Source organism: Conger conger, chromosome 15, assembly GCF_963514075.1.
Source record: "Conger conger chromosome 15, fConCon1.1, whole genome shotgun sequence".
NCBI classification, from domain to species: Eukaryota; Metazoa; Chordata; class Actinopteri; order Anguilliformes; family Congridae; genus Conger; species Conger conger.
The window spans coordinates 4,966,579-4,984,249 of record NC_083774.1 but is presented as its reverse complement, the minus strand read 5'-3'; the positions used below and the strand labels follow the sequence as shown (position 1 = coordinate 4,984,249).

Sequence of the window (17,671 nt, the reverse complement as noted above, 5' to 3'; positions counted from 1 at the left end):
ACGTCTGCTCGTGTGTCATCTGTTTTTTGTTTTTTTCCTTTGTCTGAGTTGTATTTTTCAACATTTCCTGTGGATTGGGATATATTTTCTGTATTTGAGTTACAGTGGTGAGAAGCTAAGATGTTTTTATTTTAATTTATGTTTTTTTTTTTTTTTCCTGTATATACTGTATGTATTTTTCCCATTTCTTTAGATTTTGAGAACTCACTTGTGTTCATTATTGAGTCAGTGACCTATCCATCAAATTTGCTATTTTCATTAATCTAATCAACAAAAAAAATGGAAAGTAAATGTGTAGGAAATATGTAACAAAAGCAGTGGACGTTTTATGAGTCAGACCCACTCTTTGTGGGTGAAAATGAAAATGATGCTTTGTTGTTGACTGTTATTATAACAAGTCGCATATCAGTTGCCTGATGTGGGGAAATAAACACACAAGAGTAAAGTTTCACATGTTATTGCAATTATTGGTGAGAATGATCTGGATAGCTTGACTGCAAACGTCGTGGCCGGGAACGAGCGCGCTCAGATTGACATCCTGTGGCAGAGGATGCCGGGAAACTGAGTTCAAATAGGGTTCGGGCGGACAATGATATCGTGCATCGAAACCATCGATGCGTAAGACGAATGAAAGCGTTCGTTCCTTCTCAGCTCCAATAGGAAGGCACGTTGCGGTCCGTCACCATCCGATGAGTAACAGCGTCACGTGCAACGGCGAGCGATCCGGAGAAAAACCAATAACACGACGTAGTGTGACGAGAGCGAGAGCCGTTCTGCATTTCAAATGCCTGAAAACATTTAAAGAGAAAAGGGGGGTGAAGAGTACATGAAAAGAGTTTGATATCACTTGATATTCTACGGTTGTGCTGTAATTACAATTATGCTGACGGTGGCGTGCACTGTGTATTTCTGTTGAATAATAACTGTCAACTGCCAGTTTATTTGCACCTATTGTTTCCGAAACAGAGGTACGTGCGAGGTACAATGACATCAAGGCTCTTCGGGGAGGGGGGGGGGGGGGGGGTATATCACTAAAGCAGGATTGCTCTGCAGGGTTAATGTTGCTTGCTATACCACCCAGGCCTCTAAGGGGACTTCCAGAAAGGTGAAAATGTGCACACGCGAGCAGCAGCTTCGAACAGTTTGCTCTTGTGAAAGCTAGATTAAATGAGTGTCATTCTACTGGGGTTTTCTTGGTCTGTTCTTCCCAAACAATGACAATCTAAATGGTGAACAGCAGTTACGGAATGTTTTCAATGTGTTTTTTGTTTTTCTTTATTTGTTTTGATTTTGTTTGTCCTTTTTTTTTTTCTTTATTGGATAGTTTTTAAATATTATTTTTCAGTAGCTACAAGGATTACTCGTACACTTATAAGAAATGTGTGAAATAACGAATTGACAAAAAATTGCAAATAAAATAAATTTACAAACGAACGATTCTCATGCGTGAGTCCAGGAGATGGCAGGGGCTCCAGTGACGGGCATATGGGAGAGGAGATACCGGAGAAGAAAAGATGCTCTTGTTGCCGGGAAGCAGGAGGGAGTGTGGTTGCCATGGCGCCCGGGTCATGATGCAGTCAGATTTCAGAGGGAAAGGGACAGGAGACATCTTGAACACAGCAAGAATGTAAATGTGTGTGTTTGTGTGTGTTTGTGTGTGTTTGTGTGTGTGTGTGTGTGTGTGTATGTGTGTGTGTGTGTGTGTGTGTTCACCCATACCTGAATGTTACCCATGTGCCTGTATGTTAGTTTGTAATTTAATTTAATGAAATTAGGTCAAATTTATCATATATTTTGCACAAGCACTACTGTTGCTGCATATCAAACCCTCATTATTTTACCGTTGATAAGTTAAATATATATCAATGAGCTCTCACACAAGAAGAACATTTCGGAAAATGAAGAATTATATTTCTTTAAAATATTTATCTGATTCTTTAAAATGAGGTATATCAAATAAATATATCTCACACTACAAAAAACACAGTATATTTGCTGTAGGATATGTGACCATATCGCAGCGTAACCATGACAAAGATTCATATCCAAAACCACACAACCCGGTGTTTCCATGGCAACGCGCCACCCTGGCGGATGGACTTGGCTGCGATTGGCTGGAGGAGCCGCAGGCACGAGGTAAAGCTTGCGTATTTTAAATGTTGTTTAACTGCGGGAGAATAGCGTGGTATAAACCAGGTGACGATGACACACCCCCCACACAAATTGGGATCTGTCCCCCAACCCCGTTTTGGTTTTTGTTTAAAAGATGTGCATCGGCTGGGCCCATCCCCACCAAACTAATTGTTTGAGGGAGTGAAATAAATTTTGTTAAAAGGCTTTGTAGCGGCAGTTCTAATGAAAGGCTATGGGATGCCTGGCCCGCCCGAACAGGCTGGGAGGAGAGATAAAAGGAATAAAGATCCCTCTCTTTTCACCGAGGAGGGGGGGGGGGGGGGGAAGACGGACTGCAGGCGACGGACACAAAATGGCCTCCAGACTGCAGACACACACGCCCTGTGTTTGTGTATTCATACATTCAACCAGGCACCGTGGGGGGGGGGGGGGGAGGGGAATCACACCAGAGCACTGGCCAACCGCAGAGTTTGGGTCAGGATTACGGTCGTTTTATACTGAAAGTGCATTTGTTTATTGGATTTCATGGAAGTCTTATTGCCATTCGTTGAAATTGAAAAATTTGAATAGCATACAGTAACTGTGATGTGAAAACGGCTCAGTGAGTTTAAATCTAACTGCCCACAGTGTACACTATATTAAGCACATAGGCTGCTTGTGTATATTTCCCCCTCACCCCGCCATTCTTACCATTCTCCATTCCAAGCCTGGACACGCCCTATTTTGCACCATCTACAATCAGAGATAAGCTCAATACACACAACGCCTAGTGTATACTACTAGTTAATATACTACAGCACCCTTAGTGGTAGATTAACTCTGGTACAGTAGATTTTTTTATTTATTTTTTTTATTAACATTGAAAATGTTACTGTGTAAAACTTATTTTCACTACTCTCCTCCCAGTGTACAATTTTGCTAACATATACTCATATACTTCAAGTGTACACTAATCCCTCTCTCTTCTGCACTCACTAATCTGCAGTTTTTTGGGGTTTTTTTCCTCCAAGAAAGGTTGGCGATCAACATGGGACTGTATGTATCCAATTGCCACCCCTAATTTGGAATGTTGAACTATCTCCCCAACAGTGCTGAGAGAGCAACCCCCAACGAACAGGACGCACGTTTAAGACCTCAGCGCAAACCCGCGGCGTTCCTTTCGAAACACGTGGCTCAGGCGCCTGCTTATCCGACGGCACCGCACGATCACAATCCAGACTTCCCCGAGGACACGTCCTCCCATTGGCCACTGGGCAGATAGTCGGCTGTTTGGAGTTCACTTTCTGCCACTAGGGAGAGCTAATTTTCACTGCCACGGCAAAGGCCTGTACTCACCCCAGGAAAGCATTTGAATGTTCAAAAGGCTGGTGTGTGTGTGTGTGTGTGTGTCTGTGCATATGTCTGTGTGTGTATACATACACATAACATATAGTATATACAATTATATAACCATATTAAAAAGGAAAATATTCAGAATATAATCAGCAGTATACCACATGTCATGCCAGCCACAAATAAACACTGTGAACAGAAAAGCGTCAGAAGCCCTTGAGAGTGAGTGAATTAAGAACCTATTTTAAGCAAACATTTCTGATAATCCCAGTAAAGCCAAGCAAATATTTCTGTTCTTGATACTGGTCCCACTCGGCTTCCGAGCGTGCTGTGTTTTTACCACAAGGCCTCCATCTGTGCAAATGTTCAGAATTTATTCCCTGTTTTGGTTTGGAATCAATGGGTGTAAAATAATAATGACAAACTTTTATTTGTTGATGGCTTTTCAAGCCAAAGGATTCAACGTGCCTTACAATATCATGACAAAGCATAATAAAACATTCAATTAATAAATGGACTCTCATAAAGGTAACATATAGGCAGTGCATAAACTATATTAAAGGTGTAGCTGCAAGTACAGATATATTAAAGCATATATTATGTTTTTAAAACAAATAGAAAATAACAAAGCAAATACAACTTCAACTTGAAAGTTTTGTGGACATTACATTACATTACATTATTGGCATTTGGCAGACGCTCTTATCCAGAGCGACGTGCAACAAAGTGCATACCCATAACCAGGGATAAGTTCGCTGAAAGACCCTAGAGGGAAGTACAATTTCAACTGCTACCTGTACAACAAAGATAAGGACGAGGGCCAATTATTTTTTTAATTTTTATTTTTTTTGAACAAAGAAACAAACAGAGCAAAAGTGATCAAAGTTAACTATCCAAACACTGCTTACCTAGCCAACTAAAAATACCGAAACACAAAGCAAGTCACAGAGACAACAATTAAGGTTCACAGGGAGGTAGGGAGGGATGGGGAGAGGTGCTGCTTGAAGAGGCGTGTCTTCAGCTTGTGCTTGAAGGTGGGGAGAGATTCTACAGTTCTGACCTCAACGGGGAGTTCGTTCCACCACCGTGGAGCCAGAACAGACAGTAGTTGTGAGCGTGAGGTGGAGGTTCGGAGAGGGGGAGGTGCCAAGCGGCCTGTGGAGGCTGAACGAAGAGGTCTGGCAGGGGTGTAGGGTCTGATTTTTTGTAGATAAGCTGGGGAAGACCCCTTAACTGCTTGGAAGGCTAGCGCCAATGTTTTGAATTTGATGCGAGCCATGACAGGCAGCCAGTGGAGGGAAGTGACGTGTCAGTATTTGGGAAGGTTGAAGACCAGACGAGCTGCTGCATTCTGGATAAGTAGGAGGGGTCTGATGGCGGACGCTGGGAGGCCAGCCAAGAGGGAATTGCAGTAGTCCAGGCGGGACAGAACCATCGCTTGGACCAGGAGCTGGGTCGAGTAGGGGGTGAGAAAGGGGCGGATTCTCCGTATGTTGTATAGGAAGAACCTGCAAGACCGGGTCACCGCCGCAATGTTCTCGGAAAGGGACAGTCTGCTCTCCGTCACCAGGCCGAGGTTCCTTGCACTGGGTGATGGCGTGAGTGTGGTATCCCCGAGGGAAATGGAGAGATCCAGATGAGGAGAGGTTTTAGCAGGGATGAATATCATTTCAGTCTTGCCTGGGTTGAGCTTTAGATGGTGGTTGGACGGATGAAACGTGCTTTTCACAGACTGATTTAGGTCCATTTTAGCACACTGACCTGGCCATCCTGGTTTTGGACCACAACTTCATAAGATGCAGTATACTGCAGTGGTTTTCAACCTTCCCTCCCCCCCCCCATTCCCCTTCTTCTCCTTCTCCTTCTCCTTCCCCTTCCCCTTCCCCTCTCCCCCGGACACACAACTTCACCTGTACACACTCCAATGCGGTCAGTCAATACTATTTCATTCAATACTATTAATTTCAATACTATTAATTACTTGCTGTGCGTTATGCATTTAGTGGAATAATTATTTATGGAAATGATCTTTCACGATTGATGCTTTCAATAGTTTCATTAAATCATATCATCTCAATGCCCCTGCTGGCAACCTCCTGAGGCCCCCCTTTTGGGGCCACGGGCCCCCTGTTGAGAACAACCGATACATTGGCCCTCGAATTTAAAAGATCAGTGGAAGACATTTGTTAAAAGATAACCGACTCGTGATTCAAGCGCAGGTTACCCTACACGCCTTGTTTTTTATTTTAGCGTACCGTCGCATCCCTGCTGGGGACACTTCTTTCAGCCTCCCTTCCATTTCAGTAGCGCGGTAATCTGTAGAAATGAAGAACGAAAAAGAAATTAGTACTAGCATCGAGACTAAAATCAAGACTAGATACTGGAATATATTTAGGTGAATAACTCAGGTTAAACACCCAATTTCATACAGGTTAAAATTAGCCTTTTTCATCAAATGAATACATCTTGACATTATGCATGTCGCATACCGAGCATAACGCACGTAATGTATAAAAACAACTAGAATCCGGCTCCGACGTGTACTCACGGAAACGCTCGTATAAGTAGTAATGGCCGGTGGATCGGCTTCTGCAGACAGAGTGCTTCTTGGTCTCGCCACAGCATGCGTACTTGCCGCCGCGGTAAACCTCCAGGTGGTTGAGCACCGTCTCGAACTCGTGCTCCAAGCTGTTTGCATTGATCTGCGCCACTTCCTCCCGGTAGTGCACGTTACCGTCGAGGCCCTCCACCCTCTGGGACCTCCCGAGCAGAGTGCCGTGGTCCTCGTACAGCTCCACCTCCATCAGGTCATACAGAACATCATCCGTGCCCAGCAGGTGGGACACCTCGTGGATGAAGGTGCCGGGCTTGGAATCCTCGCAGAGGTCGTCCGGGGCCTCCCAGAACAACTCGCACAGGTACACGGTGTCGCTTCCAGGATAAACGTAGGCGAAGACATCTGCATAATCCGGGTCTACGTCCTCCTTGAACGCCACGTTCTGCGATTTCTCCAGCAGGTCTCTCAGGAAAGCTTCCCCCGGGATGCAGCAGAACTTGTACGAGTCGACGGGCTCGGAACAGGTATAGTGGAAGCTGACGGGGAGTCCGTACATGCCCTTCTCCAACGCATCTTTCAGTATCTGCACAGCGGCGTTTCTGACTTCCTCTGCTTTCATTAGCTTTTCTCCTGTGAGATCCCTGATGAAGTGGCTTCCAGAACCTTCTGCCATTGTTTTTTTTTTAAAGTTTTTTTTTAGTTTTTTTAGCAGGCACAGCAACGATCCCGAGAGTTGGCCTTCTGGAATAAAGGCGCTCCACTTTTATTGAATCCACTCACCGAAAGTGAAACCAAACCGTTTGTTTGCCTACGTTGTTTCCCTTGCATGTCCTCACATCCTGTTTGGAATTCTGTCAAGAGTTGGATAATAAAAAAAAGTTCCAAGACGAAGGAGAGAGATGGGTCAGCTATTATTTATTCCATAATCGCAACACAACGCAGAAGCTACACCGGTTACATTGACACCCCTGACAACTGTGAATGAACAATGGCTGTGTTACATCTACACTACATAATAATTAAAGGCTGTTTTATACTTCTGCACGGTTCGCGTGATTTGCACTGTGTACCACAAAGGGGCACAGCATTTCTACTTGTGCACAGGTCGTGCAGGCCACGGAAACCGACTTCTGGTATAAAGTATAGTGTCGTTTATATTGATTTGCTATATTCGTTTATTGATTGATAAAGCACGCTGTTGTCGTCAAACCTCATCGGCTAACCCTGGTCCCGGAGAGCCGCAGGGTGTGTTGGTTTTTGTGTCCACCTTAAAAATCAGCAACCGATTCAGACCCAAGAAACCAGGTGAGGTGAGTTAACCGTGTAATCAACTGCTTTCGTTGATCAATTAAGTGCAGAATAACAACGAAAGCCAGCACACCTCGCGGCTCTCTCTGACCAGGGTTGCCGACCCCTGGGCTAATCTCTAATATTTGTGGATTAAAAGACAGGGAGGAAAACACAGAAATGAATATGAACCGAATATAATGGACTGATACGACGTTAGAACATGAAACATACAAAGGCGAATAGCAAAGTAACAGATTCCGACAACAATGCCATGTACAAGGGTTGGCAAAAATATTCCATAGTGTTAATGTGTGACCAGTGAATAAACCTACTATCTCACAAATTGTCCTACAGTTTATCTCTGCTGCGGGAAATAGGTTGCATATTGTTGAACTCCCAAAACGCAACTTTCAATTATGCCTGAAGCTAAATAGGTTTATTCTTTACACTCACTCCAACTCATTTCCAAAAATCCTGCATTACGTCGGCCACTGTATGTTCTCCGTTGAGAATCTCTTGCATTTCTTTGTATAGTGTAACCACAGAGAAAGCCTGCGAATTAATTTGGTCTCCGCCCAACGAACCAGGTTAGCCTTGCAGCATATGTTGCCCCGACGATATACCAGTCATATTTGAGTTGACCAAAAGAAAAAAAAGAAAAACAAACATTTAACCCTTGTAAGATCATAAATATGCCATTACTGTAGAATGTTTGTTCCGAACAGTTCGATAACACCAACTTTAACAGAATTATATATATATATATATTCTGTTCATACCGTAAATCCTCAAATTGTGTCCGGGGTCTTTTATTTACTTAGGCTGCACAAAGCACAGGCCTTTATTTGGGGCAGGCTTGTATTCGAGGCAGGACTTTATTTCTTATTTGGCTTCTGTTGTAGAATTTCATTCTTAGAAATAAAGTAAAAGGCTACACTTAAAGTGGGCCAACACTATTCAACACTTCCTGTAACCGTTCAGAAATCAATTCGTGTAGGCTAATCAGGAAACACCGTTTGGTAAGTCATAGTGTCAGTCTTAACAGACTTAGTTTATTGCAAATATTCTCAAACACAATAAATAACATGCAAGTCCAGAATCCATAAAATAACAACTTGCCGGACACGCCTTCATGAACAATAACAAATTAGCGTAGATAACAGCAAGTTAAGGATTTTTTTTTTTACTAAAGTGCGTTTTATTGTGAGACATGCGTTTCGTTTGGAGCAGCATACCGGTAGGCTATCAAAAGATTTTCGCTTTGGTTTGGGATTTAATTTACTTTTGGACTGTTTGATTCTATTGCTGGGACTGATGGGCACTCACTGAAATCTGGGGGGCATTTGATGGTTCACTGTTAAGTTTTATGTCGTTGAAAGAGTGTCGGGATTTCCACCCGTCTGTTTATTGCGAGCCAAGGCAACCGCTTTCGTTAATTCATTGAACGTGCGCTGTGCTGTAAATACTTGGAAACCTTATTGCGTAGCCAAGTAGCCTAAATTGAGTTAATTTTTAATTTTGCCTGATTTACTTTTTATTAAATTCGTAGGCTGGAATGCCTCGCGGCAACAATTGTTTTTAAATGTATACTGCTTCAGCCTTTGGCAAGCTACTTAGAAGGGGGCGGCAAGCGACTGGTAGCTTGAGAGCAACGTGTTGGAGACCCATGGTGTAGGACAACGACTTTTCATTGGCAACAGTATTAAACCAACCAACAATATAAAATATTAAGAAGAGCTCTTTTATTTCATTGAGTTAAATCGAAACAATGTCTTCTGGTGCCCATGGACTGATAGCCCTACTGGTAGGCAATATTAACCCGGCTTGTATTTGGGAGCCGGCCTTTATTTGTCCGAATCGGCCACGCCCCCGGCTATTATCCGAGGCCCGGCTTCAAATAGAATCCCAGACACAATTTGAGGATTTACTGTATTCATATACATATCGTCAAAGACACACCAATAAGGTCTGCGACCCTCCCACCATTACAGCAGATAACGCATCCCTGCTTCTAACAAAACAACTTTCCAACACCTCAACTTTCCAACAAGCATGCCAAAAACTGAATCCCTGTTCCCTTTCAATCTGCGGCTCATCCCCCTGTGTACGCTGGATTTTGTTCCAGACAAAGTTGCAATCCTAGAATGAGAGCTGTTATTTTTTTCTGAATTACGTGCTGTTGGTGATTGGTGAAGGGTGTCGGTCTTTAGCCACATTATGGCAGAAATAGCAACAGTATGCATACAATAAAGAATAACAGTCACGTCCTTGTTAAATTACATTACATTATCGGCATTTGGCAGACACTCTTATGTGCTTAATGTGTTATATTTGTGCTTAATATGCTATATTTCACAATCCCGGTGTAGCCACAATAAGATCCGCACAGCCGTTGGGCCCTTGAGCAAGGCCCTTAACCCTGCATTGCTCCAGGGGAGGATTGTCTCCTGCTTAGTCTAATCAACTGTACGTCGCTCTGGACAAGAGCGTCTGCCAAATGCCAATAATGTAATGAAATGTAATGAATCAATAAGTGTGAACATGTGGCCATTAAAACTGGTAGATAATTAAGAATTGAAAGACAAAGCAAATGATAATTACCCAAACCTGCTCCTGTGTTAATAAGTTTAAGGAAAAGATGTTGAAGAACTGAAACATTGGGGCGGCACGGATGGTGCAGTGGGTAGCACTGCTGCCTCACAGCAAGGAGGTCCTGAGTTTGAATCCCCGTCGGCCGGGGCCTCTTTGTGCGGAGTTTGTATGTTCTCCCTGTGTCTGTGTGGGTTTCCTCTGGGTACTCCGGTTTCCTTCCACAGTCCAAAGACATGCAGGTTAGGCTGATTGGAGAGTCTAAATTGCCCGTAGGTATGAGTGTGTGAGTGAATGGTGTGTGTGTCCTGCGATGGACTGGCGACCTGTCCAGGGTGTATTCCTGCTTTTCGCCCAATGTATGCTGGGATAGGCTCCAGCCCCCCTGCGACCCTGTTCAGCATAAGCGGGTTAAGATAATGGATGGATGGATGTTTATATCACAGAATGTGGCTAAAAATGACAGATCGTGGAAATGATTGGGGATAATTAAATTATTAAGAGCGCAAGTTGGTCTGGAATCCAGAAACGGATACGGCCCTCCTTGCCCATCCCTGTTCTAGAAAGATGCGTGCTCCCAAGAATAAAGTTCTAGAGTTGTTGCAAGCATTTCTATTTTATTTCTATGTGCTTTGAGATGCTGTTTATACACTGGGTTTTTTTTATTGACAGCTATAGCAAATAGCACTAGGGAAATAAAATGTGTTACGAAGGTCTATTTTGGATGGTCGACTAAAGCAACTGACAGTCGCTTTGAGTTGATGCAATAGGCAGCAGTACGTTGAAATAACTTGGCGTATTTCCACAGAAGAGAATCCAATATAGTCTATTGGCAACTTTTCTTTTATCTGATTTGAAGGATTAATTGAATGCGACAGTCACAGTGGTGCAGTTTCTTAATTGAATCAGCCGTTCCATTCATTGACCCGTTCAGCGGCACTCCTGGTGGCCTGGAGCTTAGCGGTTAAGGTGCATGACTGGGACCCGCAAGGTCGGTGGTTCGATCCCCGGTGTAGCCACAATAAGATCCGCACAGCCGTTGGGCCCTTGAGCGAGGCCCTTAACCCTGCATTGCTCCAGGGGAGGATTGTCTCCTGCTTAGTCTAATCAACTGCAAGTCGCTTCGGATAAAAGCGTCAGCCAAAATGACCTGACATGACACTCCTGATTCAACCTGCTAGTGGAAGTAGTTCAGTAGCTTCAGCACATCTGTGCGTCATTGGCGATGGGTAGAGGTTTGCAAGATATTAATGTATTACAAACTGACTAAACACCAGTTTCTCCTTTGTCCACAGACAGAATGCACACAGCAACAGAAGGGTCTGTGGGGGCGCCCTGTAGCGTAGCGGTTAAGGTAAATGACTGGGACACACAAGGCCGGTGGTTCTAATCCTGGTGTAGCCACAATAAGATCCGCACAGCCGTTGGGCCCTTGAGCAAGGCCCTTAACCCTGCATTGTTCCAGGGGAGGATTGTCTCCTGCTTAGTCTAATCAACTGTACGTCGCTCTGGATAAGAGCGTCTGCCAAATGCCAATAATGTAATGTAATGTCATGTGATGCAGCTATTTATTTGCTTTGTGAAGCGGATTTTCCGAAGGGTGCAACCGTTGGTCCAATAAAGGTCACATTATATTTTAATAATTGTTGCTTTGTGACCTAAAAATCTTGCTTCGTGAAACACTCTCCCCAGAAGGCACTGTTAATAATCGCTGTAGTCCGACACTGAGCAGTCCAGGCTGATAACAGAAAGGTAAACACATTAGCACATTCTGCTGCTACACTGTGTGCAGTCGTTTCCTTCCATCAGAAAATAACATATCAGCCATTTTAAAAGCTTATTTCTGCATCTGGTGCATGAGAAAGCACTGGAAGGATGTTCTCTCTGAGGATGTTATGGCAGGAATCGGGCAGAGTCCCTTGGTAACGGACAGTCCAGAATCCTGGGGGCAAAGCAGTGTGGATTTTAGAGGACAGTGTATTTCTGTTCTGCACAGGTCTCCACCCACCCGATCCCTTCCCTCAACCCACAGATACGGAAGAGTGTGCGTGTGTGTGTGTGTGTGGTGTCTGAGTGTATGTGCGAGTGTGAGTGTGTATTTGCATGTGTGAGTGTATGTGGTGTGTGTATGAGTGTGAGTGTGCGTGGTGTGTGTGTGTGTGTATTTGCATGTGTGAGTGTGTATAAGTGTGTGTGTGTCTGAGAGGGAACACAGGGACAGATCTGGGTAAAATGGGGAGAAAGTGTGGTAATGAGGGGCCTTTAATTGGAGCTTTGCTGGTGGGGTCCTGCGGGGGCTAAGCACGTAGCAGCAGGCAGTTGTAAATAATTAACCTCGTTAAAGACAGATTTGTTAAGGGCCTGGACGGGGATCAATCAGCTTGATTAATTAGCAGGCCCTGAGAAATGAGGCAACATGAATTAATCATATTTGCGTACGTTCATCATCTTTGTGTACCCTTGAGAGTTTGGCAGTAAAACCATAGATTCCTGATAACATGCAAAAATACGCAGAGAGGATTACATTTCACGTTATAAATATGCTCAGTGAAGGCTGGGCCAGTGGACTGTGTCTTTACAGAAATGAAGGTCTGACAAGATTCCTTTACATTTTCAGGCAAAATGAATGACAAGGAAAAGCACATTTAGTTATGAATCAACATTTATTAGTTTCCATAATTGTATGTACACCAAAGGTACAACACTTATTGATATGTATGAACATCATTTTTATTCCACGTCTGGTAGAGAAAAGATTTTTTTTTCTTCAGTTTTATACTCTTTCTTACACACACTCTCCCTTTAGTTCAAAATTACAAGGGTCATATAGAAGGAAGTTCTAGGATAGTCTCTCTAAAAAGAAAGCATAGAAGAACAGGAAGTAGGAAGTAAGACTGGTTATCATATCTACTTATGAGGATCTCATCAAAAGACAGGAAAATCAGTAGAAAATAAAGACTTGAACATCGACTGGTTCATGATAGAAATATTGTGCCTACTCCTACAATTTTCAGTATTCTTTTCTTGTTTTTTTTATCATCATTATTGGGCTTTTTAGATATGTGCGCAGACATTTTTATAGAAAAATCAGGAAAGGAAAAAGCCAAATTTAACATAGTTTGTGTGGTGATGGAGGGTCTGAGAGTGAACCGTTATGAAGCTCTGGAATTGGGCGTGGCACTGTGTATGAGCTGGTTGGCACACAGTAGCAGTCAGGCTTTTACCATGTCCGGCAGAAAGCTACATTCGAAAAAAGAAGATCATTATGTTGCTGTCTGAAACTGGAGAATAGAGAGTAAGGAAATTCAACGATTTGCTGAATCTAGTTCTTGTGAGATAAAAAAAAGAAACATGTGCATCTCTAGACCTGCAAAGATAACACATACATGCAAGTATCAGAAAACAGTAATTAATACCATTACTGTGGAGTGCTGTGTAATTTGACTTCATGGGTAGAATACCCAGCGACTGAACCAGGCACTATCTGTACACCTGAGGAACAATTTTATACAGGCACTGGCATAGACGCCTACGTGAGTGAGCAACAGCATTGGGTAATTACTGCTCCAGGTTCAATTGGGAGAAAAAAAAAAAAAGAAGAAGAAATCCCTCGGTCAATGGCTTGTTGCTCTCAAGTTCTTCTTTTTTCGTGAAATTAAATTTGACTTTTTCCTCTACAGCTGTAAACCTAGTCACACGGTACAATTATACCCACACTCCACAAACGATGAAACATGACGACACCCCGGCGGACTATCTTCACAGCAACAAAGTTGGAAACCGATTCTTCCTTTTTGTTTTCTTTCTTCTTTCCAGTTGAGGGCATTGTTCGAGTGAGAATCGTCTTTGCCTCTGGAACATTCCGCATTGCATTTCAATGGAGCATTTATATATATATTTATGTACAATGCAACAATGCACAGGTGACTTTAATCTTCATGGGACAAACATCTGAAATGTTTACATTAGATACAAAAAATAGATGCGCATATAATGGAATTGTAACAGCTATGTAAGACTACTAGTTAACAGCTATGAAAAGACGAGAAAATTCTTATTTGTTCTTATCTTTTTAAGTCATCTATTTTCGTTTACAGCAAACATAGGTCATACTTTTCTAGAGGATTACAAAATAGTCACAGCAAGTAAACACTAGTTCTACACACCAATTCACCCCAAAAAAAATCTCCTACCTACAATATTTACACAAAAGTGCAAGGAGGCACTTTAATATCATGCTTTATTAAGATAGTGGTGCAAAAAAAAAAAAGAACAAACAAACAAAAAAACAAACATTTTCAAATTCATGCTGGTCACCGCCAGTCTCCTGACCTGTGTCATGTCCTTGTTGGCATCTACCCAAAAACAGCAAGAGTAGCCTTTGATTGGTCAGGCCTTGCAAGTGTCTGTGCATTGTGGGAAATAGGCACAGAATCCATGCACTTCATTTCATTGGTCGAGCAGAAGCACACAGCGGTCCTGCAGATGAACTACAGAAGGATTCTTGCGGCTCTCCGGACTTGTCGGACATGACCCACGGAGACTGGAGTGCCATACTATCAGCACTTCTTTTCGTATAAGTGGACGTACACTACGACTCAGGCTACTGCTATCGTAATCAGCACTGTCAACATTATTGGCACACACCCACTGCAGTTTGTAGCTAACATCTTCAAGGCAAGGTAGTTTTTTTATTGAGTAAAACGTTAAAGAAAAGTACAAACAGAACACACGTACCCCGCATGCTCACACACAGGTGCGCGCACGCATACACACGCAACACACACGTGTGCATGCACGCATGCACGCACGCACGCACGCACGCAGGCTAGATACAAACTACTGGTCCAGCGATGTGTTTGTCTGTCACTTCAACCATCTGGCTCTCTGGGCGGATATTAATTTGACTACCTGATGGACAATTTGTCTTTCACTTCAATGTCCGGGGTTGAAAATCTGCTCGTTGCCTCCCGCCCGTTCATCCCGTAAGGTTGAGGTCTAATAGTACACTGCAGCATTTGGGGGCTCTAAGAACAGTCGTAAGATATGGTGGTGAGAGGCTGATTATACTCTATGTACTGACTTTATATAAAGGGGAAAGCTTTGGGATGAAAACAACTGACTGGCACACAACTTGCACTTCCCCTCCCTGCCACTAGCGGTGCTAGAGTGGCGCTGTGCTTGTTTTACTTTTGTTGCTTTAAGCTCTAGCATTGTGCTATTCATAGTGTGCAGCAAGCAAATAAGAAGCCAAGGGAACTGTAAATGGATTAGCCTTGGTCTTTTTGCTGAGATAATGTGCTCCTTAACACAATACATCTTATTGGAATTATAGTAATAATACTGATAGTTCATAGATTTTTTTAAATTTTATTTTTTTATTTCTTCACTGGGAAACATTTACCTAAATGTGCAAGACATTAAAAATGATTTTTTTTTTTTTAAAGGATTATGATTGACAGTCAAAGTGACGAGACATCTGATTGAAGTTGTGATATAAAAAGGCAGTGATTCCCAGGCTGTTTGAAAGCCTATTTTGATTCTATAAGCTGGCATACTGTACTGTATGGATGGGTACCTTTGAAACACCTTTTCTAGCTTCAATACATTTGTGAGTGACAGGAAATCAATTTATACATTTAAACCAGTCTATTAAAAATGTGTCTCAACTCTAGTAGCTATGGTCTATGCTAGTGACCTTTGTCAGTCAGTCTGTAATAATCTTAAAGGACAACCAGCTCTTAGCTAAAAAAAAGACTGAAATGTAAGGATAAAAAAATCTGAAAGTAAAGAGCTTGCTTGGGTCACTGCTCTGCAGAAGAAGCATTTACCTGCGATGTGCTACATACTGTTATGCAGACGGCTTTTTTTTTGTTGTTGATATAATTCACGGCTTTGAAAAGGTAGAGCAGATGTTCCGGAACCATCCACTTGTGCTTTTGAACTACAGAACTCTGACTGAGCTGCGGAAGTCCCTGGAAGGATCCACTCTCAAATCGATCAGAGGATCAGCCAACGCTGCTGCCTCATTATCAATTCGCGGCTGAGGAGATGGCCAGAGCGAAGCTTTGAGGAAGAAGCCGAACTCTTTTATCTTTTTTTCCCCCTCTCTCTCGAGTCGATGCGGTGTCTTTCGCACCATTCATCCACTCCACTGGCTATGAAGCTACAAAAAGATCTTTCAAAGGTTTCTGCCGAAAGGCCGATTCAGTGATATGAGGATTGGTCCCTTGTGTGCAACCACGCGTGCACACTGAAGTGCACAAACAGTCTCTCTCCTGTGCCCAAAAAACCTGAGGACAAATCATAAAACCACCTCCTTTTCCCTACAGGAGGCAGGAGGAGAGTCCCAGACCTCGTCCAATTTGTGCTTTAGTGTCTGTTGGCTTGTGCTATGCAGAGGGGCTCTATGTTTCTCTCTGGCCTGTGTCTGGGAGCTCTGGCAGAGGGGTCTCTGTGTTTCTCTCTGGCCTGTTTCTGGGAGCTCTGGCAGTGGGGCTTCAGCATCATTTGAGAAGTTTGTGGGTGTGTAGGGAGGGAGGGAGGGGGGGAGGGAGGGAAGGGGGGGGGGCACCAAAGTCCCTCAGGATATGCAGCTACCCCCCGCAGGGATGCAGAGGTCAGAGGTCAAAGGTCGAAGGTGAGGGGTTACAGAGCAGCTGATGCAGGCATTCCGCTAACGGTTTGACCTCTCACCCTCGACCCCCGGGCTAACCCCCCCCCCCCCCAGAGATTCACACCACATTCTACACACTCTACTATACCTGTTTATAAAAGCACAGCTCACTAATACCGGCTGCTCGTATATTATACTTATGATTACATTTACTGTTCATTCTCTCGCTCTTACTCACCCTCTCTCTCTCTCACACACACACACACTCTCTCTCTCTCTCTCGCTCTCTCTCTCTCTCCCCACCCTTCTGAGCCTTGAGGTTGTGCAAATGGTTGCTAGGAAACACTGGGTTAATACTTGTACAGGCGAAAGGTTATCTTGTCACTCAGCTACTAGTGTATTAGTTTCATTCGCCCCAGTAGGTCAGAGCTGGTCAGTGAAGAGGTTCATTAGCAAGAGTTTTAAAACACCAAACTAAGAGAGTGACGGTTAGTTCTGTCTGTTTGCATGTTTTTTTTTTTGTTGTTGTTTTTTTTTCACCAGCTGGAAAAGCTTGTGGAGATTTGGGGTGGGGGTGGGGGTAGGGGATTGGATGTAAGGCAGAAGGGGGGGGGGCGGTTGTTCTGTATGCTGTGTTACTCTCGTTTCCATGGTTCCTCCTCAACAAGCGTGTACTCTGCGGTCGAGCCGTTGGTGCCCACGGCGGTTACCTGAAAGCAATTATGGGCAGGATCTGAACTCTGTGTCCACGGCACGCTCTACGCATCTCCCTTCACTCAGACTGGAGCAGAGAGACCATTACTTTTTCACTTTCCGATGTGAGAAATGAACAGTCACCGAAAAGGCTAGTCTACACAAACTCAAAATCCTGGGAAAGTGTTAGGTTGGGATTACCGCACATTTAATCCGCAGACCAATCGAGCCATGATATGGCATATTACTTTAATCTGTCCTTAACTCGATTATGTTCAACAGTGAATGTGTAAAATGCATTTGTTGCTTACACGGCTGCGCAAGGCGGGCAATCAGGTACGCAGTCGCCGAGTCAGTAACAGTCGCTCAAATAAAATGCGTTAGTGCAAGATTGACACAAAGCGCACTGCATTAAGATCCCCTGCAGAATTGGTTTGGTTTAAAACATTCCACTGCATCTC

General features: G+C 43.5%; 2 protein-coding genes across 2 annotated transcripts in view; both read right to left on the bottom strand.

Moving 5' to 3' along the window:
- Positions 1–5,362: 5,362 nt before the first annotated feature.
- On the bottom strand, positions 5,363–7,219 carry LOC133111976 (uncharacterized). Its single transcript, XM_061222629.1, has 2 exons — positions 6,014–7,219; positions 5,363–5,781 (listed from the first exon to the last, which is right to left on the bottom strand). The coding sequence occupies exons 1-2, from the start codon at positions 6,693–6,695 to the stop codon at positions 5,675–5,677; spliced, it is 789 nt and encodes a 262-aa protein (XP_061078613.1). The 5' UTR covers positions 6,696–7,219; the 3' UTR covers positions 5,363–5,674.
- A 9,423-nt stretch (positions 7,220–16,642) lies between these two features.
- slc1a2b (solute carrier family 1 member 2b) overlaps positions 16,643–17,671 on the bottom strand; it is a 57,323-nt gene continuing 56,294 nt past the window's right edge. Inside the window, 1 exon segment of the mRNA XM_061221789.1 lies at positions 16,643–17,227. Within this exon segment, the coding sequence (XP_061077773.1) occupies positions 17,153–17,227 (75 nt within the window). The 3' untranslated portion in view covers positions 16,643–17,152.